Source organism: Macrobrachium rosenbergii, chromosome 40 (assembly GCF_040412425.1).
Source record: "Macrobrachium rosenbergii isolate ZJJX-2024 chromosome 40, ASM4041242v1, whole genome shotgun sequence".
In the NCBI taxonomy this organism is placed as follows: Eukaryota; Metazoa; Arthropoda; class Malacostraca; order Decapoda; family Palaemonidae; genus Macrobrachium; species Macrobrachium rosenbergii.
Genome location: NC_089780.1, coordinates 10,249,305 through 10,267,227, shown reverse-complemented (window position 1 = coordinate 10,267,227; position 17,923 = coordinate 10,249,305). Strand labels below are relative to the sequence as shown.

Genomic DNA, 17,923 nt, shown 5'->3' with positions numbered 1-17,923 from the left:
ATCGTCTCTTTGTGTTTCAAAAGCAAACGAATAAGTAGACAGTAAATATTCATGAATGGTGGAATACTAAAGCTGTGTAAAGTTTTCAGCACTTGTCTTGAATCTTGATGTAAATTATGGTCGATCCGTCATCAGGATTTACGTGGATACTGTAATGCCTATTCAGTTCAAGTACAATGCAATGTTCTTATTACAATTTCTCGGAAGGCCCTGTAATTACACAGCTTTCCGGTGAACCCCCACAGCAATAACATCCGGCACTGATAACTTTCGTCAGATAACTCGACACGCAAAGCTCTCCTTTCGTGTCGAATGGGAGAAGAAGAAGAAGAAGAAGAATAAGACAATAACAAAAGCTCCCTTCCGAACGAGTCAAGTTGTTGACATTCAGTCACCCCCTTCTTCCTCTTTTTTCGCCTTTCTTGGACGTTTGCTGTCACCTGTAATATGTAAGTAGCTAGGATATACGTACATTTATTTTACTTTACGTTAGTTAACCTTCTGTTTTTGGTTAAAAGGAAATTTGAAGCGTTTTTAAAGCAAAAATGAAAGTGGGACGCTTGAATGACCTTCTTCTGGCGGAACGGTTCTTTCAGCTTCCGAAGGACGTTACGGTACCTGGTACCCCCACCGTACCGTTGTTTTCGGGTATCTAAAGGTATCTTGGTCGTCTGAAGGTACCGAAATGCAGTGGTATATTGTTTATAAGTATTTTATTAACGTGAATTAAGTTTTTCGTGGTTGAACGGGAGAGGGATTCCACGGTCTGTAGGTTAGGGGCATACCGTAGGGCCAGCAGCTTTTCCTGTCCTCTGTAACGACGGTATTAGTATTTTAATTTAAACCGTTATTGCATTTTGGACTTGAAAATATAATTTTCCTCATGATTTATAATCTCATTAGCAAAGGAGTGCTTTTAGAGGTAGCGGCCTCCACCCGTAGCCTGTATCCTACAGTTAGGGGACCACGGTGGGAAAACGGGAATTTTGTGCGGGGGAGAAACACAGAATAAATTAAGTATGAGGATCTTAATCAATAAAATTTTACTTTAATTGCGCAGCCTGATTTCCTGTCAGTCGCCGACCAAGACAGGTTACCTCCCTTTTTGAGGGGGGTCCATCCCTTCCCCCCCCGGACCAGGTCAGGGCACGTTGCCCTAAGTTAGGTTAGGTAGGTAAGGTCTTGTTAGGTCAGGACCTGGCATTATAGGAAAGGTTATTTCTATTTATGTAAGAGGGACCTGTCCCGGTTGACAACTGGCAGGAATCAGGCTGCGCAACTAAAGTAAAGTTTGACCTCTTAATCCCATTGATAGTTATTCCGGTTGAGGTAAGTTTATGGAATGTTTTCAATTTAATTTCATGCACTAGGGTAAGGATCTGTTACCTTAGGTTAGGTTAGGTGTGGTCGTTTAGTTTATTTGTCATCAAAATGAATGTCAGAAATGTTCAATGGACACATTAACACATGGGAGGATATTTTCAAGTCCACATGCAATAATGGTTTAAATTAAAATCTTACCTATTTTACTTAATTGTATACCAGGTCAGAAAGCGTAAATGTGGACCAGGTTACCGTAGCCTATGTTTGCAGATAGGATTGGCTATGTGGTTTAGGTTAGGCTACATAAAAAAATAAATATATAGTAATTTTGTGATACCATTGGTTTTTTTGCTAAATACATGAACCATATATTTTATAACTACTTATTGTACAATTTAGGCATTTCTGAGTATTACTTTTTGTTGGTGCACACCAGTCATTCATGTGTTTCCCCATTTGACTATAGGCTATGTAACAATTATAGGGGCTGTCCCCAAAGAGAAATTGGAACTTTTATGGAAGGGAAAACCTAATATGAATGATCTGCATAAATAGGATTGGTCTGAAATGTATAAACCACAAGAGAAATATTTGGAAAAAATACACGATTGTTCCTAATTGGTATTAATCCCAAAATGGATAATAAAGAAAAAAGATATTGTCACAAAGCCAATTACAGTTATGCATTCTGACTGTACCTTCCCTAACCTAACCTAATGTAAGTGGGTTGCCAGGTCCTACCTGACCTGATCTACAGTAAAGTGCTATAAATAAAAATGTGAAATACATCCCAGCCTAACTCTGCGCTCTGGATTGCAGCTGGTAATGGGAAAATCCTGTCTTCCATTTGACATTGAGCACAGAACATTCGTAAATTTAATATGTTTGTTTGCATCCACTACCCTTCCATTACACAGTACTGGATCTAGTTCACCAGCTTGTTTGGTGCTGTGTGTGTAAATGGTTGATTTAAGGAAAATCATCCATAATTCAGATTAGTCATGATCTGTTCCAGTCTTTCAATTTGTCTTTCTATGCACAGCACCACTAGGTCTAAGTTTTGACAGCAATTCTGAAACCACTCCAGGGTGGGCTAGTGTATTGTCTTTCTCTCCTCTGAGGAAGTATCCTTCTTGATATGCAAAGGATAGATTGAGATATGAGGGTCCTTTGCCTTCAGATTCCATGCAGGCAGAATCAGCTGATCAGCAGCTGAGGTGACAATCTCATTCTCGTAACATTATGTCACAGAACTGGTCTACAGGAGTCAGCTCTCCCTTGCTCATGCACTTAACTAGGAATCTGATAATTCTGGCGGGTTTCTGAAAGACCCTTCAGTCTTGCACCTACAAGTCCAGACTTAATGTTGTGGTAGAGGTTTCTCAAATTTCCAGAACAGTGCATGTTAAGCCCATTAGATGATCCTCTCATTTTAGGACTAAGTTTCCCCTATAAAAGACAAGGAAAAGTGCTAAATTTTGAAAGAATATAAGTACTGTATTCATGCTTGTTTGTTTTATATTTACATTGCCCTAAAGCATTTTTGAAAATTTCTCTTGCATTTGTTTTGAACATGTTTACTATAATAGTTCATGCTTAAAGGTAGTGCAGTCATTTCAAAGTAAATGTTTTCGTTTTTCAAGGTATATTGGCTGTGCATTTTCAATATTTGTTTTTTTATTTCAGTAAGTTTGTCATGATGGTAAATGTGCAAGACATCAGTGAGAACATGCGTCTCGCCAGAGAAATGGCCTTGACAAGCCAGTATGAAACTGCGGCTGTATACTATCAGGGTGTGGTTCAGCAGATCCATCGCCTTCTAGCTTCGATCCAAGAACCTAACCGCAAGATAAAATGGCAACAGGTATGAATTGGCTACAAAAATTGGGACATGAAGTGTATCTTCGTTTATCACTGTCTCTTAAAGTTGTATTTTAATGTACTGTACTTTGAAAATCAGAAATTTGTAGCTCATTTAAGGCTTCTGCTCTCATGTATTTTATGTTGAGACACAGGTAATAGGTGACCAGAGCTTTTTTTTGTGATGGTTTTGCCACATAACTAAACAAGCTACCTTCCTTGTTTTTTATCATCTGTATTCTGTTGTCAATAACATTGACTAATAATGACATTTCTCTGTTTTCATTTTACTAAAGGAAAAGTACATCACTTTTGTGAAAGTGTAAATGCAGCCGTATTGTATGAGAATTTATATGAGGAAATGGAATTCATGGAAGAAGCAAGATTTGAGTAGGTCTTTTAACTTTAAATTAAATTACAGTAAAATACTGTATACAAAACATAGGTCTTGATGACGTTGTTGAAAATATATCTTGCAATGCATCCATGAAATGGTGATTTCAATCCATTATACAAAAACTGGTGAAAGTAGGTCAACAATTTGAATTCTAGATTAATTTGCTAAATTGTAATGTATACTGTACCATCATATGAATTTGCACATTTTCTTGAGTTGTGGTACTTGATTTTTCAGTGACATTATGCCGACATATGGTGCTAGTATGAATTTCTTGTGTCATCAAACAGTTGCAGTTGCATGTGCAAACTGAAATAAAATTTAGAAAGAAAGCAAAATGAAATTTGTAGCTGATGGATATATATTTCTTAGTGTACATCAATCCTAAATATAGCAAGGTTTGAATTTTAAGAACTTCATATCTTTGTGAATTAAAGAAATTGAAGCCATTCCTGGTTTAAAGGAACAAAATGAGTAAAATATACTGAAGAAATAAAATCAAACAGAAAGATAGCTTAATTCTTACCCCCAGTTGACTTTCAGCCACTGATTATAAAATACCAATTACCTTTATAAAACAGGCTAAGTAATTATTATTACTTTGGGGCTTCCATTCACTAGGAGGGGCCCCCTTATGTCACTTACTCCACTTTAACTGTTCTTGTAGTCATGTCTGACTGAAGCATAAATATCATGAGGGCTCTCCAGATTTTTTATTAATTTTTATCTTTTTCATCCTCTTCTGTCTACAAAATTGCAATAGTGTCTGATTATATTGTTACCATTGTGTGTGAGAAATTTTCATTGATATTTTTTTGTAATATTCACTACACTGTACTGTATTTTCTTAGATATTAGACTTGAGTTTTCATTGCCAATTTTACATGTATGTGCATTTTAAATACAATAGAATTTATTTATAGTGAACTTTTATTAGATAGTGCATTGTTTAATAAAAGTTCTGTTTTGGTATAGTGTTGCAAGCTATGATTGACTCAGCCTTATCCATTATTACAGAGATTCTACATTGATGATAATAGGTTATTGTTTTTTAGTGATATGTCAATTGTAAATTGTCAAAGTGTTGATTTATTGTCAATTATTCCATAGTTTTAGTCTGGTTCAGCACCCTAACACTATTGCCTTCAGAGATAATGTTTAATCTTTGTAATGAAGACTTTCAGTATTGTTGGCAGGATTTATTAACATCAGTAATTTTAATTCTCATTGCTTACATATGTTCTTACTGTTGAATAGGTCCAGCAACAAGTGGCATTGGAATATGAAAACCTGAAAGAGCTAATGAATACTATATCCATGTTCAAATCTGACAACCCCAATGCTATGGCAGATAGACCTATTGGTAAGTACAAAATAGTTTTATTTTTCATAATACTCTGTAGTTTATGTCAGTGAATTGCTGTATTATTACCTGCATTTACTGCACTCAAATATCATCTATTACCATTATTTTTATTACCATTATTATTGTTACACTACTGTTAATCTTAGGGGTCCTTAAAACTAAAGATGGATGTTCAAGATGAATATCTTGGTTGAGCACCCAACTCTAGGAATTTTGAACAGTAACTGCTCCTGAGCATGCATGAATGTTACTATCTATGTCTCCTGCCACTCCTATCTTATTATTTTCACATCAGAAACTTCTTGTAGTTTGAGAGATAAACTTGAAATAGTACATCATAGCATAGTTACTTTTGAAACTTTCTGCTGATTTCTAAATTTACTTTTAATTATTTCTTGAACTTCACCAGAGATTTTGTTCAAAACTGTACAAAAAATTTCTGTTAAAAGGGGGTTTCTGTGAACAGCTGAAAGATGTTCCTCTTTCCTTGTTTTGATAATACAAATATGATCTTTTAATAATAAAGGTGTTCTGGTAGCAATGCTTAAAACCTACTTTTCCTCATGAGACTCTTTAAAAGGTTGAAACTTTTATATCCCCAATCTTCTTTCTAACTGAGGTAAAGATTACTTAAGATACACTTGTGGTACATATGTGAACACATAGAAATGCAAAGAATCTAGTCAGAATGTTTTTTCTGTTTAATACATCTGACTATATCAAAGCAAAAGGGTCAGGGGGCCAATAGGATGGGAATTCTAGCCAGCATATGACCAGTACCAATGTAGGTCATACCTAACATATATCAGTTTTCTTTAGTACCTCAGACTGAGGTGTCAGTATCAAACCTAATACAGGCACAATAAATACTAATTCTTTGGGTATCTTTTTTTTGTGTAGGTACGTCTCTTCGTATGTCTTCCTTTGAAGAACCAACAAGAGACCCAGATGTTTTTGGCCCACCACCTGCACGAGATCCAGATGTCTGGCCCTCTCCAACATCGGCAGATCACAGGTAAAGCATTCAGCGGAAATTGTAACTAAGATATTACAGATATTGAGCAATACGGCATTTCATGTACTGTACTTGAATACTTATCAGACTTTGTATTCTCAGATTAGGTGATTGTTGCTCTAGGTTTGAGGTACTGCTGCTTTTCTCAATTAAAAGTAACCAGATTTTAAAAATGTTGAAGACGTATATGTTTAAAGGTTAGAAGTTTTGGTAATGGTTAGTAATTGTGTCATTTGAGAACTTTCAACAAATTGTACAAATAAAGTAGTCCTACTTTCAGTGGAGCTACTTTTTAGTATTCTCTGTATGCAGGCAATACATTTAACACAGAAAATATTACTGCATGAAAGATAATACTGTATATATTAATCCTCATGTAATTGATACTTAGTCAAAAATAAAAAATATATTACCAGTAATAGTTTTTGATACAGGCTAAACTTGCAAAAAATGAATAAAATGTTAGAATGAAAAAAATCTGCTAGAGATTTATAATTTAAAACAATTACTGTACTCCTGTTTTGGATTTTTTGAGTAATGATTACTATAAATGCAGTATTATTCAAGCGTTTTAATGCTTTCTTTGTACAGCAAGTACAGTACATATAAATATTGATCAAAATTACTTGTACTTTATTTTGGCATGAGTAACTAATGTATGCATTTAGTACTGTTACTGCAGTTCAAACTTTAAACCAAGGTAATGGAAACAGACATTCCCTCTTGTTCACTTCCTTTCTCTCTCGCTCTGTAGTACCTAAATATAGGTACCTTTTATATTAATATGTCTTTCATTTTGATGTGTATTGCAGCTCATTATAGTACCTAAACACAGGTACCCTTATGCCCTTTATAATAATAATTATTTTATTCATGTATCTACTGTAGCCGGTCAGCACCTCAGGTCAAACCTACGAGGGGACCTAGAAGGCAAGACACTGGGAAAAATGCCGCTTCTGGCAGGGGAACCAAATCAACTAGTTCGAAGAAGGGTGGAGACAGCAAGGGAGGTAGAGGAAGAGATGACAAGTCGTCCGATCGTAAACTTAAAAAGGAGCCTTCTGAGAAGAAAGATGACAAGGTACATAGTTTGGACATTGTCTGCAGATTATTTCATACTTATATTGTGACATTCTTCAGAAGTTTTGTCTCTGCATTTTCTTCTGAATAAGATCAAATTTATGCTTTTACACATGATGAAAATGCCTCTAACTTGAAGTAATTTTATTTTATATTAATGCCCGTTATGTGTCTACTCTGTTTCCAGGGTGGGGATAAAGGAGGCGAAGGACGTTCAGGAAACGATGAAGATGAAGAGAAGAAGTTCGATCCCAGTGGATATGACCGGGATCTTGTGGATATGTTGGAAAGAGACATAGTTCAGAAGAATCCAAGTATTAGATGGACTGACATAGCCGACTTACATGAGGCCAAGAGACTCCTTGAAGAAGCTGTTGTTTTGCCCATGTTAATGCCAGACTTTTTCAGGGTGAGTTAAATTGAATAACTGAAAGAAAAGTGAGTAATACATGAAATTTGTTTATATGCAAAAATAAACTTTTATTGTTATGTATAGCTGTTTTGTAGCTGTAACCTTAGTTTAAATAGTCTTGTGCTGTTAGATGCAACCATGTTGACTAAAATCCTGGTTTTTGTTGCACTCTTAGGAAGTTTTGAGAAACAACTTTTACAGAAATGCATGGAGACCATAGAACCACTAGAATATTATTTTATTACCATGTACTCAATGAAGATGTGTTTGTTTTCCAAAGGGCATTCGTCGTCCATGGAAGGGAGTTCTTATGGTTGGACCACCAGGAACTGGTAAGACTATGCTTGCAAAAGCTGTGGCCACTGAGTGTGGAACAACATTTTTCAATGTTTCATCATCAACTTTGACATCAAAATATAGAGGAGAATCAGAAAAGCTTGTCCGACTTCTTTTTGAAATGGTAAGTGGTCCAAAATTTTTACAGAAATGTGTAATGTTTTTTTTTTTTGCTTTAGTCTCCCTTACCTGTTTAAGCAAAAATCTGACAAGATATGATGAGAGCATGTGGTGGGGAAGGCTGAGCACTTTTAAGTCGAGGTCTACGTGCATTCATGATTCCTGGACAGTTTAATCATTGTTTTGTGCATCCTGCTTGGTGATGTATGGTGATCTTTAATAAAAATACTATCTTGTCTCTTTCGTTCCATAATATTTCTTCACCATATTTATCTGTAAAATTAATCAAGGATAAAATACTAAAGTTAAATGATATGCAAGTGAAATGAATGAGCATACAGAAAAAACAAGGAATAAATGTGAGAGAAATAGGAGAGGAAGAGTAACATGGTTGTCCCTTTCTTGTTTAATATAAGTACAATGTATACTGGATAAAATCAATATCCTGCTGAATTTCAGAACTATACTAACCATATCACATGAGAGAGAGAGAGAGAGTGATTTAATTGACATTCAGGAAGCTAAGAAATGAGATGGGATTATTCACCGAAAACTGACCTCGCTTTGTGCCAAATCCCTCTAAATAACAATTTATTTAATTTTTTAGAGGTAATGCTAAATAATATAAATGGTTTAATTCCATTAGCATAATCTATCTTATGACCATCTATCAGATTTTATAATTAACTTTCATAGAAAACCAGCTATCCACCCGGTTGTTTAACATGGCATCATGGCTTTTGTACCCCTTACCCTCCTTGCGTTGCCACAAATGATTGGTTAGACTATAGTGCTTTGCTTCTTCAGACACAGGATAGAGTGTTTTCTCTACTAGATTGCATATGCTAGATACCTGATTGTTAAACAAAACTGATATTTGGGTGTTCAGAATTTCACAGTGCTTTTATGTACAATTCAGAAAAGTAACTTCTTCCCATGTAATAAGTATGAATTACTGTAACATTGTTATAGAGATGAAGTATGAAGTGTGGTGAAGGAATTTTAAGAAACAGTTCATGATGATTGTAAATTCTTATTTTCAGGCAAGGTTTTATGCCCCAAGCACTATTTTTGTTGATGAAATAGATTCTTTGTGCTCTAGAAGAGGCTCAGAATCAGAGCATGAAGCTTCCAGACGTGTTAAATCAGAGTTGCTGATGCAGATGGATGGTCTTCAGTCTTCTGAGTAAGTACAGTAGTTTTACTTAGTATAAATGCTGATTTTTTGCCAGATCAGAGAAGATTAACGTAGTGTGAACGCTGGGAAAATCATGAAAGGAAAGCCCTTTGGTGCACCTTACTTTTAAGTTAATGTGCTTGAGAAATATAATACCGAGCAACAAAGGTATTTGTTTATAGTTTTACCAGCTTCCTTAGTTAACATTGTCATCTTGAATGAGACAGTTTGACACAAGTAGGACAAAACCCTATAAAGTTCACGCTACATAGATTGAATATCAAAATTGGCAGCTTTACATAGATTGAATATCCAAACTGGCAGCTGAAAATAAAAGTTTAAAAAAATATTGAATAACACTCTCCCTGTCTTTTGCCGAGTGGAATGAACCTTTTCTTTGTGATGCTTGTGGCATTGTAGTCCATCACCTTTGATTTGTCATGTTAAATTCACAGTAAATTTATTTTGCTGAACTTGACCATTGTTGACTTACAGCTCAGATGAACCAAAGGTGGTAATGGTACTTGCTGCCACTAACTTCCCTTGGGATATTGATGAGGCACTAAGGAGGAGATTGGAGAAGAGAATTTACATTCCACTTCCAAATCGTAAGTACTTAATTATGAATACCATAGATAACCTTGTATTGTAGTTCTTTAGGTTTTTCTAGTAAGATTGTTGTTGCAGACCTTACTTTCGCTCTCAAGTTCTGAACCATTTTTGATAGTCATCTGCATAGATAATTAATGTTGAGAATTTTCATGTTTTTCTTGTATAGTTTTCAATTTCAGCTTTTCAAACCTTCCTTTATATCATTTATGTCCCTAATCATTTTTCCTAGATCATTATTAAGTGTACTTTTTGATAATTTGTTTCATTCATTTTCAGTTTTAAATTCTAGTTTTATGTTTTTATTATAGCAGTCTGCTCATTGCATTTCATCTTGACTTAGTAGTGATATATTTATTCAAACACCAAAAATATTTAAGATAGCAATGTTTATATATCTCTAGTACATTGGTAGCATCCTCACATTTTTATGCTTTTAGTATTTTGAGGGTCTTCTAAGGTCCAGAAGGTTGTTTTTATTAATACTGCAAATTGTTACCAAGGGATTAAACTTTGTTGCTTGTATGGGGATGCCACTTAGCGAGTGATTTGAACTGGAATGGCACATTGTAGATGGTATTAAAAGTCCCATATTGCATTGCTACCTGCCTCTTATTGTCAACCATTTCTTTTGGGTCTCACACATGTTGCTTTTTTTTTTTTTTTAACTTTATCTTGCTCTAATTTTCACTTTTTACTGAAGAACAGATCTTCCATGCAAACCTTATGATGCTTTGGAAATGTAAAATACTGTATAATATTTTGTAGATAAAAAACATAAGCGGTGTACTTCTGTATATGAGAATTCTTATCAGATTTGACTTTCTAAGAAGTGTAGGCATCATCACAGATAGTTGATTGTTATTGATGAGTTTTTCATGGTCGGTGGTACTACAATCATTTCAGACATCGAGAAAAAGATGTATTCTGATTTTCAAAATTAAAAGCTATGCTTATAAATTGTTGTATATCAAATACTGATTGGCATTATGCTAAATAGGTATACTTTATCTGCAGTTTTACACAGGGAGTAAAATTGCTTTTGAGGCTTTCAAAACACTGACTATCCTAGCGTACATTAATGCAGGCCTTGTACTGTTGTTTTCCAGATGAAGGCAGGGAAGCATTGCTGGCCATTAATCTGCGTGAAGTGAAACAAGATGACTCTGTGAATCTTGGTGAAATATCAGCAATGCTGGAAGGTTATTCAGGAGCTGACATCACTAATGTTTGCAGGTATGAAAACATACTGAATGTCTGTAAGTGTATATTCAAATGCATAGCCGTAGTTTTAGATACAGGGTAACGTTTCAGTTTCTCTGTCATGTTGATGGATCAGTAATAGGAATAATGAGTCCTTCACAGAATTAATAGACAGGTGGTTGGGTGTATATAATAATTGTGATTTCCAGTTTCATGCCATCATTTATTGTAATTCCTGATGGTATATGTGAAACGGCAGCTAATCGAGGGATAATGTGTTGTGATGGTCTTTCCTCTATAGTAAAGTGCATATTGCATGTTCTATTATAATGATAGAATTTACTTTAAATTTCTGAAAATGGCCTGACATTATCAATGAGTTGACCCAAGATGTAAAATGCTGAAAATCCAAGAAGACCCAAGATGCTAAAATGCTGAAAGTTTGATATATCCCATTTGGTACTCTACCGCATTTCAGTGTTCTTGCCAACTCAGCCAGTTCAGTATTACAGCATCATAACACAAGTTATGATGCAAGTTATTCACTGGTCCACTGGTATAATGGTTGTTGTCGTGGCATGCCACTCAGATGTCGCAGGATCACATCTCCCACTACCAAATGTGAAGAGTGTCTTTGGAATTTAAGTTCTTTTCAATGCAACATGCCTAAGTCTGTAATTGTTATGGGTTAATCAGTAGTGTGAACTGCATGGATTATGCCAAAGAATGAGTGATAGAGGTTATTCAGTAGTATGATAATTGCATCCTTAATATCTGCTCAATAGTAATTTAAGATAGCCAGGGCATTTTACCTACTACCATTCCTTATTGTCTTTATTAACCTTGTGCAGAGTTATAGTTTGAATTTGTATTTAATTAAATTTTTCATAGAACATTTGTAATATATATTAGTACATAAACCTTCATTGAGATGTATTTATACCACATCATTGATGAAATTTAATGTTAGTTATGATATTGTAAATGAGTATACGGTACAGTGACATAGCTGGCATTCCATCAGTTAGGGGCCTAGGTGGGGCCTAAGATATTTTTTGCGGGGGCCAAGGAAAATTACACAAAACTAACGTACCAATTCTGTAATTAGTAAAATGTACTATTCTTGAATAGTCTCCCAAGATGATCTGGAGAAGTATGAGATGTGGATGAAGGAGTTTGGGTCTTCTTGAGGAAAATTATAGTATTAGTAATTAGTAAACCTGTATTTGAAATGATAGTATAGAGCTCAATAATTTTCAATTAATTTTCAACTCTTACTATATGCAAATGTATCAAATACTGTAATGTAAATTTCCTCACAACCTTATGTTCAACACTAGCCTAATTTCTGTTATCAAGTTTTAATGTTCAACGGTAGTATAATATCCTTGTCATGTAAATATATCGAAATAGTGCATATCATCAATAACACAAAAGACTTATGACCTTCCAAAATCTCTTCAAAATTTCGACCTATCCCATTCCATCTTCTTCATCTCTCCAGGAAATTAACTCCAAGCATCAGTAGCAAATTCCATTGCACTTATTCAAAACTGTGACTATAGTTTCAGTCACTTCATACATAAGTTGATAACATTAAGTAAATAAACTAAAAATATTTCAAACACTTTCTCAGCTAAAACATTCCAATGGCATGAAAATGGATCAAATGTAGTGTGGTGTTTTTTAAACGTTGTGGTTGATCAAAGGTCGCTTTCGACTGTCATAGGACATGATTGCTAGGGCGAGAATACCTGCTTTTGACCACCAAAGGGTTAAAGTTTAGCTACAAAGGGAATTTCAACTGGCCTTCCCCCCCCATAGTGATGCCACTGATACAGTACCTGTATACTTACCTATCCACATTATGAATTAATTACAGTTATTGTATATGAAGTCTAATGATTTCTGGACAACCATGCAGAAATTAGAATTTAACCTTTATGTATTTCAATATATTAGCCATTTTTTCTTAATGTTTTTTCCTGTGTTTTGAACTGTCTCCAAGCACCAAGTTCAATTTTAAGTAACTGCATTGTTTTTATATTAAATCTTTTTTTTTTTTCTTCCCCAGAGATGCATCTATGATGGCGATGAGGCGTAAAATAGCTGGCTTGACACCAGACGAAATTCGTGCCTTACCAAAGGAAGAGCTCGATCTTCCCGTGACCCAAGAAGATTTTCATGATGCCATTCTCAAATGTAACAAATCTGTCTCCCAAGATGATCTGGAGAAGTATGAGATGTGGATGAAGGAGTTTGGGTCTTCTTGAGGTATTAGATGACTCTACATCAAAAGTTTGTCTCAGAAGTGAAACGGTTTTCAGAGGCAGTGGGATCAATTACAGCTTTAGAATGCAACGTTTGTCTTGCTCCTGCTTAATGGAGTATAACATAACTATCATACAAAGTTTTTATTTAATTAGCATATTAAAACTATTGCATCTTAGTCACAAAAATATTAAAAAATCTGCTCTTGAATTCAGATCTCAGTGTCATTTTGTTATTTGTTCCAACTGTAATACAGACCATTGTCTTTAATGAAGGAGTATTCCTCAGTGCAAGCTGGAATCTGTCATTGCCACCGGGTAATGAGGTAGTAACTGATGGTTGGAGGATGAGTGGGGAAGACCCTCACTCACCTGCTGTCACCGAGCACTTATTCTTTGGCTATCGTCATATAAGGGGATCTTGCTGCACTCCTGCTGACTGCCAAGTTGGCACTTCTGCTTTTGTTTAGGGTTTTTACTTTACTATGAATAGGTAGTGTGAACAGTGGAGGTCGAGGGGCATAACCAAGTATATGTGGCCCTTCATGTCGTCTGTGTGGTGAATCCACAGTGTCACTGCTCTTTTGTAGGGGTAGGTTCTATAGCTGTTTTGGGGGAAAGGTTTGGGAACAATAAGATGAAGACTAAAAAGTGTTTGTTGATGTCAGCTGGAGGGAAGACTCCCCATTTCGGGGAGAGCCATATTTTGAACCCGTGTTAACACTGATACTGATATTTTCTGTAGTACTGCACCTGAATGTTATAATAGGGTTGAAATTTCAAGTACAGTAGTCTCAGATGTATTGTTCATATATATTTTTTTTAAATCAGTAAGTAAATCCAGCCACAAAAATGCAGTTAAGTATTAGACACCTCTCAGTGTCTTACGTCAGGTGGCAGTATATCGCAGATTAAATTTAATTTTTGTGAAACTGGTTCAGTTTTGCTTGAGTTTTATCGATGTAGAATTATTTATAATTCTACATCGATAAAACTTGAGCAGAACTGAACCAATTTCACAAAATATTTCACAGCAGAATAAATTTCTTAGATAAACCCTGAGAATATGATTACTTTTCGTAAAATGACATTGTCCTGTTCATTTAAGTTGTCCTTAATGCAACATAATTTTCTTTAAGTACTCCCCCTTTACTGAGGATCAAGTGCTAATGCATCATTTTATTAAAGATGCCTGAACTGATTATTTGCTGGCTTGATTCTGTATTTACCTTGCCTGGCAGTTCCTTTTTTGCATTCCATTCTCGTCAGGTGCTGAGATAGTTTCATTTTACCATGATCGTATCATTAAGGATTTTAATTGGCAGAAGTTTTACAGGTTTTGCATTATTTAAATATTGATATACAGCAATATCATTCAAGAAGTTAGCTGATGCAGACAGTTTTTATGTTGATGAAGGTTTTTTTGAACTTTTCCAAGTCCCCATATTTACTTAGGTTGGGTTAGTTTTGCAAATACATTAATAACTTTCATATGCAAATGTGTTCAAAGTAATACAGTAGTTTTAACAACTCAACATTGTAGGATTTCAGTCCTTCCCAATTCCATTGACATTGCTACATCTTTTACAAAGTTTGATGAACAAAGATAATGCATGCTTTGTACCCCTAATCTTCATTCGTAGCTATGCTGACCACTCCTCCGGTCTTGTTCAAAAATGTTTTATCTTGGGAGATTTAATCCCAATGTTTTACTTAGTAGAGTTAACTCAGTAATACATTTCTTGAAACCTATTATACTACTCAGGCTTCTTTGAACATTACAGTGCTTTCGTTGGTTGTTGCCAGTGAAATGGAAAGCTCCTGTGTATATGATCTTCGTTCTGTGCATTGAAAAGAAGCAATTGTATTCTTTGCAAATAATGTATCATTAGACCTGCATATCCACTGGATATTCACAACGAAGCCAAAAAAGTTGTCTTACTACTTCTGTATTGTCTTCTTGAAACAGGTACAATATATGTAGGAAATCTCCAGATTGATAAATTTCCATTGTAGTCAGTTAAAAGTGAAAAATGTTCTGTTTGGCGTAGAACCTTCATGATAAATTAATTCATTTTGTGTATATATTGTACAGTTGACATTGGGATGGCAATTTATTCATCATATAGTTGAGTTAGGAGATCTATTTTCATGGTTTTTATATTTTGAATACACTGTACTTTGTAACTATATATGTATTCATTGTGCATGTGAAAAATGTCTATATAACTAAGCAGTCCCCAGTTTACGGCAGGTGTTCTGTCCCTGGTGGCACGCCGTGAGCCGAAAATTGCCGTAACCCAAAGCATCATCATTAAAATGGGAATAAAAAGCACTTACCACGTCCTAAGCATCGTAAGTCTTGGTAACGGCGCCGAAAAATTGGGGTTAACGGCGCCGTGAGGCAAGCACCCTAAGTCCAGAACGATAAACCCGAACCTGACGTAACCCCGGGACTGCTTGTATTATTAAATTACAGCTGTAACCAATACATAAAGGTGCTTTTGAATATTTGACAGTTGTTTGTAGAAAGAAATCGTAGCAAAATCCTTCTCGCTTTCATTTTTTTTATTTAATCTTTGTGGATGAATGTAAAGTTTCTAGATAAAGCAAGTTGCCAAGGTCTCATAAGTTGTTTTTACCCATTATGGAGAGGGAAATGCTAGTTTTCTCTAACATTACTTCCTGTGTTGAGGAAATTTGTATTAAACTTTATAGAGGAAATCTGTATCAAACTTTATATTCTCATCATAGTTTATGGTTTCAAGAGCTTTAAAATGTTGATTCATAATTTGTCAGTTGTATGCAGGCATTCAAGGCAAGAGGTATCCAGTACTCTAGACTATAAATATTACAGTATTATTAATGTTATTATTTAGTAATTAATTAGGCAATTGAGCTAAACTATAAGTAAATCATTTATCATTGTAGAATTAAAGGAAATTTTTAAAGTACATGTTTACAAATTCCTAAAATTTGTGACCTTTTACAAAAACATTGTAAACCTTAAACTACTTTCTCGTAGTTTAATATTTCTATAATGAATGTGTTTGTATTGCTTGAAGTATTTTACTTGTTTGTACAGAAATGCAAACAATTGACTTTACATAGGAATATTCCTCAGCGCAAACTCGAGTCGGTAGTTTAAACTTGGTAACAAGTTAGCTGTTGGTTAAAGGTCAACTCATGGGGTAGAGTCTCTATTATCTTCTTGCTCAGTGTCTGCACAGTACTGAACTGTGTGTACATATGGGATGTTCATACTATGGTTATCAATTGTATGTTATCCAAGAATGCTAGAATGATGTGTGTGCAAACTACGTGTGGTGCCTGGTGTACAGTATTTGGAACTCCTGATGTTCACATGAATGATCCTGGAATCATGCACTTCAGCAAAGGGCTCATATTGCGGCTAGCCATGCAATTGTGATGGGGCAGATCATGGTATACTTGAATGTTAGCACACAATAACCTTCAGTGTCCAGCTGGGCTTCACTCAGTTGTACAAAAGTATAACCATGATTATGAGAATTTACGAGTAAATTTAATTTAAAATGTGTGGATTTGTGGACCACAATTTTGAACTACCCCAAATAGCTTTTTAGTGATTGGAATGCTTGGTCTGGTTATTCATTCCACTGTCTGAGAGGGTACATCATTAGGGAAATTATCGCCTTTGTGAATTTATTTAAACCTGAGGGAATTTCCTCCTTTCAGAACCCTTTCAGCAGTTGCAGCATTGTTCGTCTGGCTTTTTGTGAGTGTAGTGGTCTAGGGAAGTAGCCACTGCCCCTTTTTGGAACCCTTCTAATAGGTGGAGCATCTTAAGGTTCACTTAGGCAGCAAGGCAATTGTTTCGAGTACTGTGGTTGCTACTTGCTTGTGGTGTCTTTATAGATTTGTTTTTCTTATCATGATCAGGTGAACAGACCCTTAGGAACTCCATTTATCCAATTGCTGCCGAGCTTGTATCAGTCATTAAATAATTCCTTGATATCTTTCATTTGGTCACAAACACTTTTCAAGTAGTTTTCTCTTGGCCTGGCCATCTATGGCTGAAACTGCTCCCTACTGGTACAGGTCTGTATTGATTGACTTATCATGACACGAGTTCATACTGCCAGGATCCTCAACGACCAGGTCCTTGCTAACCTTTTCTGGTCAGGTTAAATTTGCTTGTAACTCCGTTACCCTTGACTAACTAGACAAGTTTTCCCATGGTTAGTTTCTGGCTGGATAATTCCATCAGTGTTAGACCTTCCATCTACTTTCTGTATGAACAATTCTTAATTAATAGGAAATTAAAAAACTACAAGAAAAGTACAAGTTTTCTTACATTAATAAAGTAAATGAATGATTGTTTTCCATTAAGAATATTTAGGTATGGGTAGAAAAGACTATACTTTCAAGCATTGAAATAAACGAATTATATTGTTGAGATACATGCCTCATGTCTTGAATTTGAACTGCAGCAGGCTGACAAATATGTTGGTATTATACTGTAATGTGATATTGCTAAATAATGTAGATATCTATGTTATCATGTAATATGTTTAAATCATGCTTTTATACAAGTAATTATATAATAAAGAAATTTATTACCAAATTGTTTTCAGTAGCACCCCATTGAACTTCAGTACAATTTGCAGTGGTAGAAAAAGGGGCTGGAGAGGCTTGTGTGATTCATAATGTAAAGATTTAACATTGACTACATGTAATAGAACAAAATTTAGTCATGCTTTTCAACAAGATGCC

The 17,923-nt window shown here is 35.2% G+C and overlaps 1 protein-coding gene across 4 annotated transcripts; it reads left to right on the top strand.

The window, feature by feature from the left end:
• Positions 1–284: 284 nt before the first annotated feature.
• On the top strand, positions 285–17,774 carry Kat60 (Katanin 60). 4 transcript variants are annotated; one of them, XM_067083094.1, is made up of 11 exons: positions 285–449; positions 3,010–3,187; positions 4,838–4,943; positions 5,847–5,961; positions 6,850–7,042; positions 7,229–7,450; positions 7,734–7,913; positions 8,953–9,095; positions 9,582–9,694; positions 10,805–10,931; positions 12,973–17,774. In XM_067083094.1, exons 2-11 carry the CDS (start codon positions 3,020–3,022, stop codon positions 13,169–13,171), a joined length of 1,566 nt encoding a protein of 521 aa, XP_066939195.1. In that variant the 5' UTR covers positions 285–449; positions 3,010–3,019; the 3' UTR covers positions 13,172–17,774. The 4 variants fall into 4 exon arrangements, with proteins under 4 accessions (XP_066939195.1, XP_066939196.1, XP_066939198.1 ...); XM_067083095.1 differs by lacking the exon at positions 285–449 and adding an exon at positions 536–648; XM_067083097.1 differs by lacking the exon at positions 285–449 and adding an exon at positions 554–658.
• The last annotated feature ends 149 nt before the right edge of the window (positions 17,775–17,923 follow it).

Coding starts and splice junctions, on each gene's coding strand:
- Kat60 (XM_067083094.1), top strand. CDS start 3,020: ATGATGGTAAATGTGCAAGACATCAGTGAGAACATGCGTCTCGCCAGA. Junction 4,944..5,846: donor TATGGCAGATAGACCTATTG/GTAAGTACAAAA, acceptor TTTTTTGTGTAG/GTACGTCTCTTCGTATGTCT. Junction 9,695..10,804: donor TTACATTCCACTTCCAAATC/GTAAGTACTTAA, acceptor GTTGTTTTCCAG/ATGAAGGCAGGGAAGCATTG.